Source organism: Bactrocera tryoni, chromosome 4, assembly GCF_016617805.1.
Source record: "Bactrocera tryoni isolate S06 chromosome 4, CSIRO_BtryS06_freeze2, whole genome shotgun sequence".
Taxonomy (NCBI): Eukaryota; Metazoa; Arthropoda; class Insecta; order Diptera; family Tephritidae; genus Bactrocera; species Bactrocera tryoni.
Genome location: NC_052502.1, coordinates 78,825,999 through 78,843,851, shown reverse-complemented (window position 1 = coordinate 78,843,851; position 17,853 = coordinate 78,825,999). Strand labels below are relative to the sequence as shown.

At 40.6% G+C, this 17,853-nt stretch overlaps 1 protein-coding gene across 3 annotated transcripts in view; it reads left to right on the top strand.

The window, feature by feature from the left end:
- LOC120776116 (PDF receptor) overlaps nucleotides 1–17,853 on the top strand; it is a 66,001-nt gene that overhangs the window by 33,276 nt on the left and 14,872 nt on the right. For all 3 annotated transcript variants that reach the window (XM_040106619.1, XM_040106618.1, XM_040106620.1), the window contains exon 2: nucleotides 15,685–16,826. In XM_040106619.1, the coding sequence (XP_039962553.1) occupies nucleotides 16,040–16,826 (787 nt within the window). In that variant the 5' untranslated portion in view covers nucleotides 15,685–16,039. The remainder of the gene's footprint in view (nucleotides 1–15,684; nucleotides 16,827–17,853) is intronic.

Genomic DNA, 17,853 nt, shown 5'->3' with positions numbered 1-17,853 from the left:
ATTGTGGCCGAGGAAAACAAATCTACATATTCTGCTGCAGCAAAGTCCATGGCGAAAGGCAGGACAGCAAAAAATTACAAAAGCTGCCTCGTATTTATTTTAAGCCACGATAACACTAATTACAACAAAAATAGCTGATACAACAACAATAATAGTAATAATAGTGCTAATTACAGCCGATTTAGCTAAACAATCGCTTACAAATAATCAACATAGCGTTGGCCAGGTGTTGCAACAATAGCTTTGCCACAATAGCATGCAGGCCACCTTGTTGCGCCATACGGCCAGGCGCACAAGTGCCACCAACAAAACAGCCAGTATTCCACTTCATGTGGATGCAAAGCAGCGTGCCAACGAACTAAATATAAAATTTAAATTAAACCACAACAAAGATGTTGCATTAATGTGGCGCATGGCAGGCGGGTTCAAGTGCGCCGTTACTACGTGTATATGCACTCATTGTTCACACAACAATGAAAATGCATATATATTCGCATTATTTGTTTTTGCAAATAACTAAATGAAAACAAGCTGGAAAGAAAATGTGTAATAACAAATGTGGCAGCCACAGAAGCATAAATACATATATAGTATTGTTTGCTGGTACCAAACAGCAGCTAACGTGCAACAAAAGCGTATAATGTCTCTAATCTAATATTGCTAAGCGCACTTTCTCCCGGGAACACAGGCGACGACAGCGAGGAGTTAAGCCGTGAGTAGTGAACCGCTTGGCTCGACTTTGCAAATAACTTTACCCGGCTTCCCAGCTCCCTTTAAATAATACTTTTAACAGTGGTGATGGTGGTTTTGCTGCAAAAATGTAGTTGTTACGGGATTAACAGATAACTAAACACTAGCAAAAGCTCACAAAGGCACTTGCAGCATTCACATTAGAGGCAACAATATTCTTAAGAAAGGAATGGTGTGAAAAATTCGTCACTAATTTTCTGAAGAGAGCAAAATTTGAATGGAAATTAAAAACAAAACAAAAAACCAAACGGTTTCACCGAAGCTATAATACCCCTCACAAATATAAACGGTTCCTTAAATAGTTTGATTTAGAGCGGTCACTTTGTATGGCAGTTATATGCTATAGTGATCCAAAAACAGCAATTTCTTTAGAAATTACAGAGAAATCTTAGTTAATAATCCATGTCAAATTTCATAAATATATCTCGTCAAATGAAACAGTTTTTTTTAGACAAGAACAGCTAGATCACTATGATCCGGTATCGCTTTCAACGTGGATAAAAAAGAAGGTGTGATCGATATCTCAAAAACTGAGGGACTATTTCGCGTATATACGGACGCACAGACAACAGACGGACCTGGCTAAATCGATTTAGCTCGTCATGCCAATCATTTACATACATTTTCCTTCTGGTTGTTACAAACTACTTGGCAATTGGAGAATCAAAGGCTTCACAAATAATATACGAAAGCAACATATACTTATCGGGCAACGCGTTAAATATCATAGCAAAGTTTTAAATATGTATATAAAGCTATTAATATATACATATACATACAAATAAACTCCATTCATATTCCAGAATGCAAATAAATAAAGGAAATATAAAGATCTGTATAATCGGCAGCGTATACGTTCTGCGTCGTCAACCATTTCATCGAAGAACATTTTATGTCAAAACCAATCACAAGCACCCGCTGAGTTCAATGTGCCTGCACTTGAACTTAACTAGCAGCCTCGCTTAGCTACTAACAGCACGTGACCCCAAAGCGTGCTGAACTCCTAAACGTGTGTGTGTGTTTAGAAGCAGTAGCTAAATGACAATAATTTAGTCATAATAATAATAACACATCCAGCCGCAAATATATTGCTTATATTTCGAACTATTTATATAAGAACTTCGCATTGCATGTTCAATGGCAAGGAAATGCACACGCGACACAGTCTCCTTGATATTTGCAGCAACTGAAAGGCAAAACTTGTGCCAGCATCATCACCTCTTTATATAAGTCAATCAATGTCCTAAGCATGCAATACAACACAATATATCGACAGCAGTGGCAAGTATGAAGCGTGCGGATAAAATAAGGAGTACTTTATAAAAGCAATGGAGCGAAATCTCAAAGCATTCAGACATACGCAAGAAAAATGTATATAAAACTATATAAATAAATACAAATCTGCTGAAAATCTGCTTGCTTATAAAAGATTTATTTCGGATTTAGGTAAAGCAAAATGCTTTATTCGTTAAACATAAACAGCGATTAACAATGAATAGTTTTAACTCAGTATATGCTATACATATATGCACTTATTAGAATGAATTGTCACAAAACTATTACGTATTTTTACGATTTTTAGTTGAATTTCATAAAAACGTTTAGAGTACGAATTGTTTTTGCTCGGTTTGAATTCCTACATTCGCAAGTTAATAAAAATTGTATCGTATTTAAATGTGCATATGTAAAAACAAAACGTAAGGTTCTTTTGAAATTTAATATTTCTGTGCTTTAAATATGCACAGGCAAATACAAGAGACAGGCACACATTTCCGCTTCTCCACGGTATTCTATTGCCGCCGGCAATGAAAACACACCGAACGGCAACGGAAACACAGCATAATGCCTACAAACTTATTAATGTATAAGTGTATGTGCATTTATCAGCGAAATATATAAATGCTAAATGAATGAGTACTCGGAATATAAAGGAATGGTACAAAATTATTCATGCCAAATTTACATTAAACAAATAATATACAAAAAACAAATGTCTTTTGCTTAATATTTGAATACGCATTGATAAAAAAAAAGTAGTCTACATAAACGTGTATCCTTTTAAAACCAAAAATAGCAGTCTACTATTATGTTGCTATTTGGCTTTTTATCACATTTTATATACATCCATACAACTTAAGAAAAAATTTGGGATATTGCATTATACACTTCTTTGATTCATTTTCTAAGTTATATTTTTCCTCATAGTATTCCTACTCCTGAATGTTGCTTTCAAAATTGTTGAATTGCATGGAGTAATAAGCGGAGTGACAGTTTGAGAACTTCTCTTTTCAATGACTAAACATTTTTCCAGTCCCACATTTGTTTGTGCATTGCTACCGATTTTGCTTTTATTTATTAAATTACAAATGTTGCTTTAAAAATGTATTTATGTTTGAAAACTTACCACAAGAAGCAATTATTAATGTTTTTATCTCGTATTGATATTCATTTATCCGACATTTTACCGAAATTTCACTAACGACCAATGCGTCGGCCCGCAGCACTTACGCACATTCTTTACACCGTTTAAACCCGATTAAAAACAACGCCCGGAATAATATTTTACATGAAATCGATTATATACATTCCACACTACAATATTTCAACTTAATATTTTCACTTCATAATGTTTTACACAATAATTTTCACATTTTAATCACCACGACTTTATAGCAGCGAAAATTTGCACACGCGAAAATTGAACTGACAAATAACTGTGACTTGGCGGCTGTTGTTGTTGAGCAAGTGCAGGGTGCCACGCATATTTTAATATGTTTTGTTTATTATCATTATTAAAATAAAAGGAAAATAAAAAATTTCCTTTTCCGTTTAAATAAATTTTGTTGAAAATAACATAATATTTGCAATATTTTAAAATATATTTAGTAGTTATATTATTGCTATTTACTATATTATAAATTGTTAGGAGTATGGAGGGTGGCAATAAGTTGATTTTTTATAAAATATTATTATTAAAGAAGCAAAATAAAGTGTTTCCTCATCCGTTCAAATAAATTTTGTTAAAAAGAACATATTATTTGCAATATTCATAACATATAGTAATATACATTTAGTACATTATTTTTATTGTTATTTACTTTACTATAAAATTGTTAAAGGTATATAGGATGGCAATAAGTTAGAATTTTTTTAATAATAATATTGGTGCTGTTTTTTATTAGAATATAAACGGATAACTATTTACAAATATTAAGTACTATTAATAAATGCAACTCTGTGCACGTCAATTATCTTTAGCCGCCAAGTAATTGCTAAATGTCAATTTCCGCTTCCAGATGTTGCATAACATGTGTCAAACTGAAATTAGAAATTTTGTAATTTTTTGTGTTTGTGAATTGCTTAATAAGTTTTTTTAATATAGTCTCTGCGCTAACGAATTAGCATTGAATGTACAGTGGGCAATATTTAATTAATGCAGACGATTCGTGTGAACAACCACAACAAAGATGTGCGGTTTGTCTGTTGCTTACGAAAATATAATTTGTTATGTGTACGATGGCAAGGTTATAGCCATAAAGTTAAACCATACGTTGAGTGACTTTATTTTTACTCAATTGAACGAGGATTCCCGATGCGATCACAATATAAATATGCAAAAGCAAACTATCATGTTCATGCATGTGCATGTGCTTGTTCACAAGCACCCTCAACAAGTTCATGCTCATTTCTGTGTGTTTACATTAGCTTCCAAACTGTGTGGCTAGATCAAAGGTTGGTGAAACGTATATTAAAAAAGGTAAATTTCTTCGACTTAAATATGAAAACTCCAATTAATTTATTATTTTAACTATTATTCAATGTCTAGGGGAGTTTAATTTCACAGTTTTTGCTTGTTCTGACCCTGATTATTCTCAAAGAATTAGCAATTAAATAGACTTTTGGGCAAATCTTATTGAATGTACATACGTATGTACTTAGGTATGAACAAGTGTATACGTATATAACAGATGTGAAAACCCCAGTGGAAAAGCAATTTGCTCAAATGTGGTTTTCTTTGAATGCAATGAATTTTTTTCGATTTTAATTAGGTAACTGAATGTTTTCGAAACTCAATTTGAATAGAAATGAAAGCACAAACTAAACATTTATAGCGCCGGCAAACCATTTTATGCAAGGAAGACCCTGCACTCTTGTCAGGTGACTGTTCTGAATATAAAGGGTGTTATACTATTTATTTGCATTAGACTCAAGAGCTGGAATTCTTTAAAAAAAGGCTATCTAAAACTTTTTTACAGCAATTTAATCACGCAAGAAGTTGCATCAAATATCTTGGACTCTCGTGTAGAGCAGCAGCACCTTTTTGTCAGGTCAAGCGTTTTATCGAAGTGCACAAAGTGAACTTGCAACATTTTCTTGTACCACCCACTGCAACTGCAGGATGTCGGAGTCTAACTGATTTCTCCCAATGGATGGGTTGCACTTGAATTCGCTGCTTTTGCGAAAATCGCTTTTGGCTAAAATTTCTTCCTCCTACTTACATAAGTACATACATGTCAAAAATGCCGCAAAGTCAGCTAAACTAACACATACAAAGTGAAAATCTTTCGTGTAAAACCCCAAGAAAATCATTTGCTTTCATCTTAGCTGGCTGCAGCCACTTTCTGCGTCCCCGCCGCGTGCCGCTTGGTTGCAGCTATTTGGTCGTTGGCTCGTGTCGTCATTGAACTGAGACTACACCGCAGAATTCATTGTCCTTCAACCTTTCTTGAGCGCATCTGCTGTTTGAGGAGCCTGCAGCGGGGTGCGATATTTGGTGGATAATTGTTTCCGGCGCTCGTCCATGCTTTGTATGCGACTCATGTGGAAAATTGTGTGCGCTTAGGCGGAGCAGCATTTATTATTTCATAAACTGACTAACAAACTAATTGATATTTCTTTGTAAGGGAAAACATTGTTCTACTGCAGTTTCGTCTATGGTTGTCCTATATACCGCAGTAGACTATTTATATATAGAAACTAAGCATTATTTTTCGGTTCTGACAGTACTTTGTATTGCTGCTTTGCGCTCAAAATTTAAGCCCCGCTACTTAGTTTTGTAATGCGCGTGTATTAAAAGCTCACCCTTTCAAGCCGAATCATGTATGCGCGTCCAATAGATCAAAAGTGCTGAACCTTTCACCTCGATTCCCATCATTGCAATTCCTATGGGCGCTGCGGTAAGCGCTTGAATAGGGCACTGACCACACTATTTGCAGGCGGAACGAATCGGCGAATAACCTCCACTATTGTCTGCTCAACCATACGGTTCATTATGTGGCGCCACGTCTAATTGTATGCAACACAATACACTTTGGGGCACTTATTTAGCGGATTCGTTGCGTCAGCGGACAGTCCAAGTGGCACACACACCAGCCAACATGCAAGCGCGACTAATTGCTATACGTTTTGTGGTAGCAACATGGTCATTGTTGCTGGTATGGGCTGCTAGTAGCGCGCGTAGCCATTGTTGCAGCACGTTGGCGCATGCTAAAGTGGCGCACAAAACGAATCCACGGCAAATTTGCGGTCTTACACGGTGTTTCCGTGCATTTATTGTGCGGAATTGTGGTAATTGTGGACAGGAATTGGACTTTACTCGCTTACTGTCGGCATAAATGAGAAATTGTTTCAATATTACACTTGGCAAGCTTGCAACATAATATTGCTGAGCTACGAAAATGCAAATAATTGAATTGCGTCCGCAATTAACAGCGAAGTATTCCAAAGAAAATACATAAACAAATTTTTATAACAAAATTTTTTCTATTTGCAGCATGTGCTTCCTTTTTTGCTTAAAGCAACGGAATTCTATTCTTACTTACTGCTTTTTTCATTGTTGTTCAAATCAGACTGCACCTGCAACATGGTCACACAGTTGGCGCAGCAAATATAACTTCACTTTACAAATATTTTAACACGCTGATGGACAGCGAGCAACGTGCAACATATCTATGGGGCTGTGACAGGCTGTCATGTCGTCGCTGCTAAGTAGACAGCAGCTTATGTTGCTGGCGAGTGCAACAAAGTTCTGGGGAAACTCAAAACGCACACTTTTTATAAGCTTTTAGCACAAAAACAGCAATAAAAAGTGGGAAATACTCAAAACGGTGCACACGAACGGCTGCGCGGGCGACGGGGCATGTCCGAAAATGTTGAGAGATTAGCAGCAGATTTTTATACAACTGAATGGATTACTGTTTGTGAGCGCATACAGTTATTTCGTAGTTGTTCCACACTGGCAGTTGCACGTATATCCAAAATTGGGTGTCTGCCTGGTCAAACTTTAAATTTGACGCTTAAACTTGTACAGTTATGCAAAACTTTAATATTTTGTTGAACACAGTATGTAGTCACTACTGCTTACTTAATTGTTGTCAGTCCCTGCATATAGATTATACTGAAAGCGCATTGTGGCTCAAACTTTTGTCTTCAGCAAGTCTTAAGCGAGCAGAAAGATGAAAGCTTTTCCTACATTTAGATTGTCATAAACAGTTACAACTCTACTTCCGGCTGCTTATCGCACATTTCATCAGCTCCCTGCTACTTACAACTGTAATCTGCTCAACTGCTTGGTATTAGCGACACATATGAGCTTGTGTAGTGAAGTGTGTAGGCAAAGTGGTTGTTGTTGTTGGGACTTTTCTCTGCTTCCAGCAAAAGTTTAGTGCAAACGCCTACAATTCCCTCACACTGCAAAGAGTTTTTACATGCTGACATTTATTTTAGTGTGCCTGTAGCTAACTGTACTTTGCGCTCATCAACATTCGCATAATCATCTTACAGCACTGATTTCCGCTTGCAACCCGCCGCCGCTCGCCATCCTACGACCACTTTTGATGTGCCTTTGTCGGCTTAATAAACTAATCTTAAGAATTTTTGCGCTCTTTGCTCCTTTTCTTGATTTTTTTTGTATTTTGATGATGTTGTAATTGTCGTAGTTGTAGTTGTTGTGTTCTCGTTTAGCTTTTGTCGTCCAACTACAGCCGCACTGCCCAGCAATACATACAAGTGTTGCAGTTCTGCCAAGTTGCATGCCGCAAAAGTTCTGGCATGCCACACACGCACAACAAAAACAGTTTCTAAGACTTCTGGCATAATTTTTCGTCTAATTACTAAATAAACTTGATTTAAAGTTCATGTGTCGACATACACAGCGCCAAATGCTTGCGTGTGTGTGTGCGCAACATGCCACTGTGTATGGATTACAACTCGAGCATGCATGTATGCGTGTGTATTGAAGCGAAAATTTGTACTTTTTAATAAAGATGCTATAAGTGAATTTATAAGCAGCCGTTGAAGTGCAGCGGCAAGCGGGGCAAGGTTACAGAGCAAAATGCTTAAAGTGAGTTAAGCGGAATGGCAACTTTTGTGCGCTTGCAACAATGGAATTTCGCCTTTCAGGCGTTAATAAATTTTAGATGGTTTCAGAGAATGTTCGAAAACTAACTGCACTTTCGTTTAATTTATATTTAGTAGCATTGGGTTTTAATTATAGCTTGCCACATCAGCAACGAGTGGCAAGCGCACAAACTAACCGACGCCAATTATTTCCGTTTCAATTCATTTCTATTCTATTGCTAGTTGCTCAAAAATTAATTTATTCATTATGCAATATATGCAAATGCCTGCTGTGGGTGTTAGTCAGCGCATGTGTGTGTGTATGACCCAGAGCGAAATGCATTTAAATGGGAAATGAAGCCCAAATTCTGCACAAAAATTGCAAATATTTATGGCTCAACAACTTTTATGTTGCATCGTAAAATGCTCTACTTGCAACAGCTGTCACAATTGACAACAACTGACGCGCAGCTGCAGCAACAGCTGTTTGCCACTATTAACTCTTGCCATTAAGCGCCGCGCATTAACATAATTCGCAGCCGTCTGCTAAGCAAGTGCTGACAACTGACAACACACACACATAGTACTTTCGCACGCATTGACATGGATGGCATGGAAACGAATATGTGTGCCACAGATAAGTACATAACGCGCTGCAAATGCATACTATATAATCAGCTGTGTCACCCCTTCAACGAAGCGCTCGCAGCGGCCGGCTAATTGACTTGGAAGCTTAATGTGGCAGAAATAAATGAATTATTTATTCAAATCGGTCATGTGACCATATAACGGTATGAACCTTTGCTTTTAATTCCGTTTAACGACAGTTTAGTTTGCTGGATAAATTCCCTTCAATTCTGTGCATTGCCGCTAGAGAGCTGTCAAAAAGAGGGAAGGAAATGTCTACGATTGCCAACGTACGAAGCTTTTGATCTTAGATAAATACGAAGAGACAATATATCGTGTTTAACTCGGCAAGGGAACTGCCTAACCGCAGTTTTTCGAGTCTTCCGGGAGTCAAGCATTGGGATTCTCTAAAGTGCCATCTTTGAAGGAACGACATACGTCTTTCCACTATTTTCTGTGTGTGGGATGTGGCTGCAATTACGAAAAATGTAAGATAGGATCTTGTGGTAGTAGTTTGATATTAGCGTTCAGCTACTCTTCCACCTTCTTAGAACTTTATTGAACCAAAAATATATACAAAAGACAAGGCTTTCTCTTTAGAGAATAAAACTATTGATTTTCTGTAGAATCCACATGTCCGGAAAGTAATAGGACTGATTTCCTCCCGCGGCTGTACTTCGGAGCGTACGCGCACCGACTGGTTTCGGTAGAGGGCGTTCCTAGCTAACGAACGAGCGGCTGGTTAGTTGTTTCCAAAGTGAAAACGATGCTCATTGTCATTTGTGACATTAAAGGCATCGTCCACCATGAATTTCTTCCTCCTGGACAAACCGTCAACGCAAAATTTTACGTGTAAGTCCTCAAAAGGCTCAAACGAAGGGATAATCGGGTCCGACAAGACATCGCAGCCGATTGGAAGGTGCACCACGACAACGCCCCGACTCAAACGGTCTCTATACTCCATGGACTTCTTCAGATACTCGTACTAACATCGACTTTGCCGCTTCTCTTACTCCTAACTCGTTACTCTGCCGTGTTGGTTGTTCTAGTTACTGTTATCCCAGACCTTTACTGCTAGACTTGACTTCACCACATTATTCTATTTCTTATAACAATGTTCCTTGCGAAAACAACAACAAAATCTTAAGGTAGTCGGAAACCGTACTGGCGGCAGCTTTAAATAATAGAATTGTGCCACAGACGCAAACGCAAATTTAATAAAATCTCAGCAGCAATCAAGTTAAGCGTCCAATGAGATAACGGCCGCAGTAGCAACAGCAACAACAATATGTGCAACACATTTCGCCGAGCGCAAAGTTGGTAGCCTACAGCGCCTCAGACGAAATATGCGCCTACGGATGTGTTTGCGGCAAACAGCTATTAGGGGCATGCAACCGAATGCCAGTGGCACTAGCACCAACTCCCTCATGAAATAAATAGTAAATGCTTTTCTATTCGTTTGCTATTTGTGCGCATGTGTGCGTCAGTGTCTGGGTTTAGCTGCAACTACAACGGCCGCCGGCAGACTGGCCGTGTTATCTGATGCAAACAGCCGCTGCTGGTCGCCGCCTGTTCAGCAAATGGCGCTGTGAATTCGTTTAGCTGCTAACTACATGCAATGTGGCATGCAACAAAGCTGGAAATGAAACAATAGTAAGTGGACGGCTATGGCAGACGCAGACATTGCAACAATCGTTTATGCCGACTAACATGCTGAGCGAACGCGCCACAAGCCACCTAACCTTGCAACAATGCTTTTTTTGCGACTGACTAAATGTGAATAGAATACAAAAACGCAAATATACATACAACACACATACAGGTCTGTGTGTCTGTAAAAAGGTTTTGTGGCAATCAAAGCCTAAGCTTCAAGTAGGCATGTATATTTATGTATGTGTAAATACGCAGCGCTAATATTGTTTTTCAGTCAGTGGCTAAGCGGGCCCACGAGCTCTTATGGAATATAAATAACATCTTCATTCTTCTTTGTGTGTGTGTGTATTGGTTGCCTTGGAAAAAGACAAATTATTATTATTATTATTTTTTTTTTGCATTTAAAATCCACCAAAATTTTGCGAAATGTCTCAAAGTCAACTCAAAATAATTCAAAAACACATTTACCGTTAAACCACTGTGGGTGGTGGCCTCGTTCATATTTCGCTAAAATTTCGCCGAGTAAAGAGAAGTTAATTAAATTGTTGTAGAATTTTCCGCCTCTCTCAGCGCTCCAAACGTTCACAGGTGAGCGCTTGAAATCCTTCAACAATTTCCTAGAAAATCTGCGAAATTTATTCAAACACCGGAGAGTTATAGGCTTAAGAGCACACGTGGGTTCACATGTATAATTGATGAGAAAACAATATTTGTCAACAGAGACGCATTCTTGATTTGCCTTTTTGTCATGTGCTTAAGCTCAACGTGTGTGGTGGGCACTTGAGGCCTTGCTACTCCCGTCCTTCACTCACCACCTGAGCCTCGCAAACTACCAGCATGGATTCCGAAAAGTACACAGTACCACCACAACACTTAGCGTCATAAGCGCTTGGATAGCGTTGGACTTTTCAAAAGCCTTTGACACAGTCAGTCACACAACGCTACTGCAGGACATAGGACAAGTTACGCTTCCTCCAGGACTGAAGTGGTGGTCCATGAATTACCCGAGCGATATTCAATCATCCGCACTGTTTCGAGGAGAAAATTCTAATCTGAGAAGAATTAAAAAAGGGGTTCTGCAGGGTGGTGTCCTCTCCCTGCTTTTGATTAACTTCTACATCTGGAAACTCCTACAGCTACCAGAGGCAGTTTCCATAGCCTGGTTCGCTGATGATTGCACGATATTAACGACGGGCAATGGAATGGATGTCATGTGTTCAAAGGTAAACGGCTATCTCTCTGACCTTTCTCTCTTCTTCGCTGCACGGAACTTAACACTTTCCCCAGGGAGTACAGTCTTGACCTTAATATTGCAGTCGATGGCATCAAGATTTCAACTGTCAATAAACCCAAGACTTTTGGTAAGCTATGCTCCTTCACTCCTTATACGACCGCGATTATCGCCAAGGTACAGAGCCGCAACAAAATCTTCAAGTCGCTAGCCGGCAGCACATGGGGAAAGGACAGGGAAACGTTGTTGGCAACTTACAAGGCAATCGGCCAGCCGATCTTCAAATACATCGCACCAAAATGGTCGCCTGGATGCAGTGAAACGAAGATGGAGAAGGTTCAAACTTGTCAGAACACTGCACTAGAGATTACGACAGGATGCCTCCTGATGTCTCCTGTTGAACATACATATAGTGAGGCGCTTATGCTCCCAGTTAAGAAGCATAATGAACTGCTCTCCAGGCAGTTCCTACTGAGATGGTTGCGGAGAAATCATCGCTGCAGTCACCTGATTGGATCGGAACCGCCTCCGCGGAACATCAAGAGGTCATTCCTCAATTACGTCGACGACATTTGACAGTACGCCGACCAGACTTCGGACGCGACAAATTCCCGACAAGCACTGACCGCCATTCACAGTGGAGCCATCAACACCTTCACCAACTCCCTTCCATTGAATGGCGTACTTGGAGTCAAACCACCACGCATCGCAGACGAAGAACTCTAGTTGCCGCGAGAAACGAGAGTGACCCTTGCGCAGCTTCGTACTGGATACTGTAGCAGGTTAAACTGCTAATTGTTCAGAATAGACCCCGACATATCCAATATATGTTCTGCGTGCAATGACACTGGCCACCTTTTTGCGTGCCCCACCAACCCCACTCACTAACACCCCTTTCCCGTTATAACAACGACAACAACAACAACAACAACAGGATAATCTAGATCAGTTAATAGTTTAAATGTAATCTAATCACTTCAAATTTTTGGTCAGAATAAAGTATAAGCTGCGTTTCAAGCTTCTCATTTTGTGCTACTTAAATTTTCTTTGAAGGAAAGTGCAATAAAATTCTATTTCGTAACTATTTATTTGCACAACTCTTTTTCTAGCAATACTTGGCGTCATTTCACTTAAATCGAAACTTTTCTCATATCTGCAGTTAGTAGACAATTTGCAAGTTTGCCGTGCAGGACGACCCAGCGCACTATTACAGAGCAAAACGGGAAAATATATGCTGCCGTTGTCTCTTAAAGGCGCCCGGCGCAAAAAGTTGCAACAAGCTCGTAATGCAAAATTGTGGAAATGCTTGAAAAACATTTCACTTTGAGCTAAATGAATGGCGTTTGGTGGAAAAACCAGCGCGCCGACTGTCTCCGCACGAGCGCTCACTTTCCGCCCTAATTGAACACCGCCTTGCTGCGCTCTCGTTGTCCGCTGCCACCAGCAACTTTAATCCAGCGCGTTGTTGCAACATTACAGCTGCTAGTAACTCCTAATTGCTTGACTTTTGTCTCAAAAAATATTTTAATTTATTGTTATTCTTCAGCGCTTTTCTAGTGGCAGCAGCTACACAATTAATTTGCGCTTACTTGCAACACGGGCAGCATGGCAACAGTTTGCTGTTTTGTCGTACGCCTTTGTTATACGCTATTTGTTACTCTGCTGCGTGCAGCACATTATTACGTTGTGTGCTCGTGCATGCCACTGCATGTTGCAAGTTGCCACAACAACCACACATGCAACATACAAGCCTTAATGCCACTCAATAGCACATTAGTAGCTTGCTTTGTACGCCTCACACTGCCCCGCCGCTGCTTTGGTGCCGCGTGTGCTTGCCATTCTCCACATTCAAGCGCAAATTTGAGTCCTTGGCGTTGAAGCGCAACCAATGCGTCCACAGACGCATGCACAGTGCTCGGCAACTTGTAAATCGAGTGAGTGCTCTCGATAGCGGTTAATAATGTCTTCTGACAGCAGCATTATCCTACTCCGTTGTTGTTGCTGCCACAAGTGCTGCTTATGTTGCCACCAATGAAGGGCAGTTACATGTGCTTTCACCTTGCATTGTGGCACGTTGTTTGCCGTCTAGCTGCATGCTTGCTCAATCTTTTCGCTTTTGATTTCTCTTTGTGTGTGTTTATGTATATGTGTGTGTGGCAACTAACCCGTTCAATGTCAAGGCTCGCCATTGCCAAGCTAACCGACAACTGTTGGCTAGTCAACGGCGAGGCTATTTGTTACATTGTTGTTGCTCTCGGTTTTGTTGCTTGCTTCGGCATTTGTTGCATTGTGGCCAACATGAAAAATAGACGTGCAACTTATTGAAATTGAAACTTTTACCACAAATTCGCTTTTGTTTACTGGCCCCTGAGCGCCGGTACTCTCCAGCGTATACACAGGCGCACACACACACATACACACATACACGCAGATGCGGTCATTTCTCATTGTTGTTGGTCGTGCAACCAATTGATTTGGTATGCCGCTTCGCTATCGTTCGCCTTCAATATCCCCAGCGATCAGTTTGGCGTGTTTGTTCAATAATGTACTGTTGTTGTTGTTGTTTTTGTTGGCTTGATTGTATTTAATCATTAAATGCTCACAACAAGCAAACAAATTCTCATGTTGAATATAAAATGTCCGTTGAAAAGTTATTTATTGCGCACCCAACCAGATACACCAACACCGCTGACCTGCAACAACACGCGCAACCAAATCGACACACACCCACACTTCTGCATAGCTGGATACGTTCTATTGTTGAGTATATATACGCGAATGTGTTGAAAAGCGTGCATGTGTGTTTACCGTTATGTAAGTATATTGCATCTTCGTATGTATAAGGCAAACCAGCAGAAGTCCTTCGATGAACTTCCAAGAAATCTCTGTCAACTTCCATGGAAATGAAAATTTTGAGGCAAGGATGCAAACAGTTATATGCATTCAGAGACGGTGTAAATAACGCATGACACAGATAACTCTTGTTACTTACAAGCAAAAGTATCGAAATTTGGTCGGCGAACCGTACCCTTAACTAGCCTTTGATTTAGAATTATACTTCTAATCGCAACGTAGTTAGTGAGCATATGAAGGTGCTCCACAGTCATATAATCTTTCTTTTAACAAGTGGACTATACTCAAGACCGCTTCCCGCATAGGGACTTACTTAATGTTCCTTCAAAAAATTCAGAAGTTATCTCTTTTGTTTCAAACCCTGAACTGTCTAGATTTGCCACCAAGTAAGTCCAAGACCTGGAATGAATCTTACGGGAGCAATGCAAATTACTCAACTAAGGCTTTGGAAGTTATGCTTTACATCCTGGCAATACATATACAAGTGAAGTATGAGATAATGCTTACGGCCAGCCGGCTCATTAGGCCATTGTAGTCAGGCTCGGAGCCATCACGGCCATTGGTATGATGTTAGCGAACTCGGACTGGCGAATAGGGACTTATGAGGAAGTAAACACAACGTTTTCGTTCCCCAAAAGAGAAGAACGGTCCAAAAGTTCTGGGATCGACAGCTTAAAGCGTGAAATATACATATTCACCGACTGATAAAAGTCTGAAATAAAATCAGGAGCGGGCTCCTTCTTTAGTAATCGATACCCAATAGTTAGCTTTAAAGTAAATGACTATAACTCAGACTTCAAGTCGAAATTGTGGGCATAACAGAAGCAGCCAAGTGGGCCTCTGCTCTAACCAGTATATACCGGCCATACAAGCTGACCGATCAAAGTTCTTGTAAGGAAATTTTGTGTGAAGAGTATTCAAGCTTCGGGCTTCCTGGCAGATCAGGTTGCCCGAAAATTAAATTTTTCTCAATCTTTGTTATTTTATCTTTCGTTTCCGATGAGTTTCAATCTATTTTAACTTTTTTTTGTTCTCAAAACTGATCTCAACTCTCGAATATAAACAATTTTAATTTACTTTTCTCATACATATAAATTTATATCAAAATAATGTTGCACAAAGTAATGCAAATGATTTATTTTCAAACAGAAAGCATTTTGTGTAAATAAGGAAATTCGTTAACTGAAATTTAATTAATTTTCCATTCACATATTTGCACATTTAAATTGCAGAAAAGCGGAGAGGCCTGGCGTGTAGTGGTGGCCACAAGCGGCGCGACGCAGTAACTTCTCTGGGAGCTTTTCCAACCAGCAGCGAAAGGAATATGACAAACAAGGCACAGGGATAAAGAAATTGATAAATATTGCAACACAAATAACAACAAATAAAAAGCAACCACACACGTGTGCCACTGCTCACACATACACCTACATGTAACGTTTAACCCACCAACGAGCACAAAGCGAAACAGCGAGCATTTAAAGAATTGAGTGACAGTCGCATATGAACCAGTGGGACTGAGAGCTGACAATGACAATATCCGAAACAGCGGAAACGGATATCAGTGCACAGCAAACCAGCGCGTGAATGCCAAAACTGACAGCAGTCACGAGCGGCAGTTTACAATCCTTGCTCCCGCACAACTCGCCCCACTTAACCCTTCACAGCGCATCAGCGGAGATGGCCGGCAGCGCGCGCGCGTCAAATTTCGATGGTCACAGCGCAAGCAATAAATTATTGCGCGCTTTAATCGACGACAACAACAACCACATCGAAGCTGACGATAACCATAACACAAGCATATCGAACAATTTGAGCGCAACCATCACTTCGGTAGGTTCAAATGCGACGCGCGTTTTGTACACATACTTTCAAAATATCACCGACCCGCAAGGCTATGCGACCGTGGCCAACACGACGACAACAACAGCAACAGCGACAGTTGGCAGTGGGAGCGTCATCGATAGCGCAACAACAGAGAGGCTACACAGTCTCGTCAGCAATGCCACTGAACTACAAATTGGCAGCAACGATCTGACGGCGACAGCGCGCAGTGTGGGCGCCACGCTGCTCAGCACCGCCAAAACATTGTTCCAAGCTCCAATCAGCGCATCCGCGAATGCTACGCGCGCAGCAACTGCATTGGCGAATGCAACCGCGTCTATTTCAGCCTCCGCCGCGACCTATGCCACCGAACTGCTGAACTCGACACTGTCGCGTACGCTGACGACGAGCGGGAGTGGCGCTAGCGCGGGGCCCAGCAGCATTGTTTTGACCACCTCGCCCAACGTCACTTACCTGCCGCATCAGGTCGCCATACGCAGCTTCGAGGACTGTGCAGCGCTCTTCGCCAATTACACGCAGCCGCTGAATGGTAAGTAGCCACGGGCATAATAAAATAAGAGACAATAATAGCAGCTGACCACAGCTTGCAACAAATGCTTAAATATGTATGCGTTTGTGTCAGGGTAAGCGGTTGAACTCGCTGGTTGTCGCAATTGTAATTTTGTTGTGCTTTATGGTCACTATTAAATCAATTTTGTGGCGAATTGCCGGGGGCAGACGCGCGCAGTAGTGACTGTCCGTGCAAACGATTGTTTATGCAAACATGTCCGGTCCGTGCGCGCGCATACACACACATACGCACACAGACAGCTGGGTGTTTGTCATTAATGACAGTTTGCCATGATTTATGACGCTCTGAGGCAGCTGCTCTTGATTAGTCACACATACGCTCACACCTCTAATTGCCTACACTATGACGCTTAGTTTTTTCGTTTAGCGACTGAATGCGCGCTAATTCAACGCATTCATTCATTATTTGACTCATGATTTTGATTGATTAAACGCTTTTCGCTCGAGATTAATCAAATTCGCTATAAAAAGATCACAAATGACCAATCAACTGCTCACGGCTCGCGGCTTTCGGGGTAGAGTATGTTAGGGGCCGCAAAAGAACGATTTGTGTAATCTTATTTAGGCCTCGATGCTGCACGATGGTAGTCACGTAGTCGGCAGCGGTTAAACTAAGGTCAACTTTCGAAAATTACATGACCTATTACCATCTGAGCCGGTTTTCAGATGAATCCGTAATGCTTAAAAGCATTCTTAGATTCCATTGTAACTCAGATTTTTCTCTATGATTTGCACCCAACCTTAGTAGACAGAGACACCTGAGATCGGCATACATACAGGGTTTGCACAGAAAGTAATAGGAGACCGCTCCAGCGTCGATGTAGTGCTGCCAGCGTGATTTCCAAGCATTGAAGGCGTCACCGAAGGCATTTTTCGGACTAGCCTTGAGAGCCTAGGTGCAAGCCGCTTGGATCCCTTTTGTCGTCTCAAAATGCTTGCTTTTCATCCGCCTTTTCGGGCAAGGAAACAACAAAAAGACTGAGGGG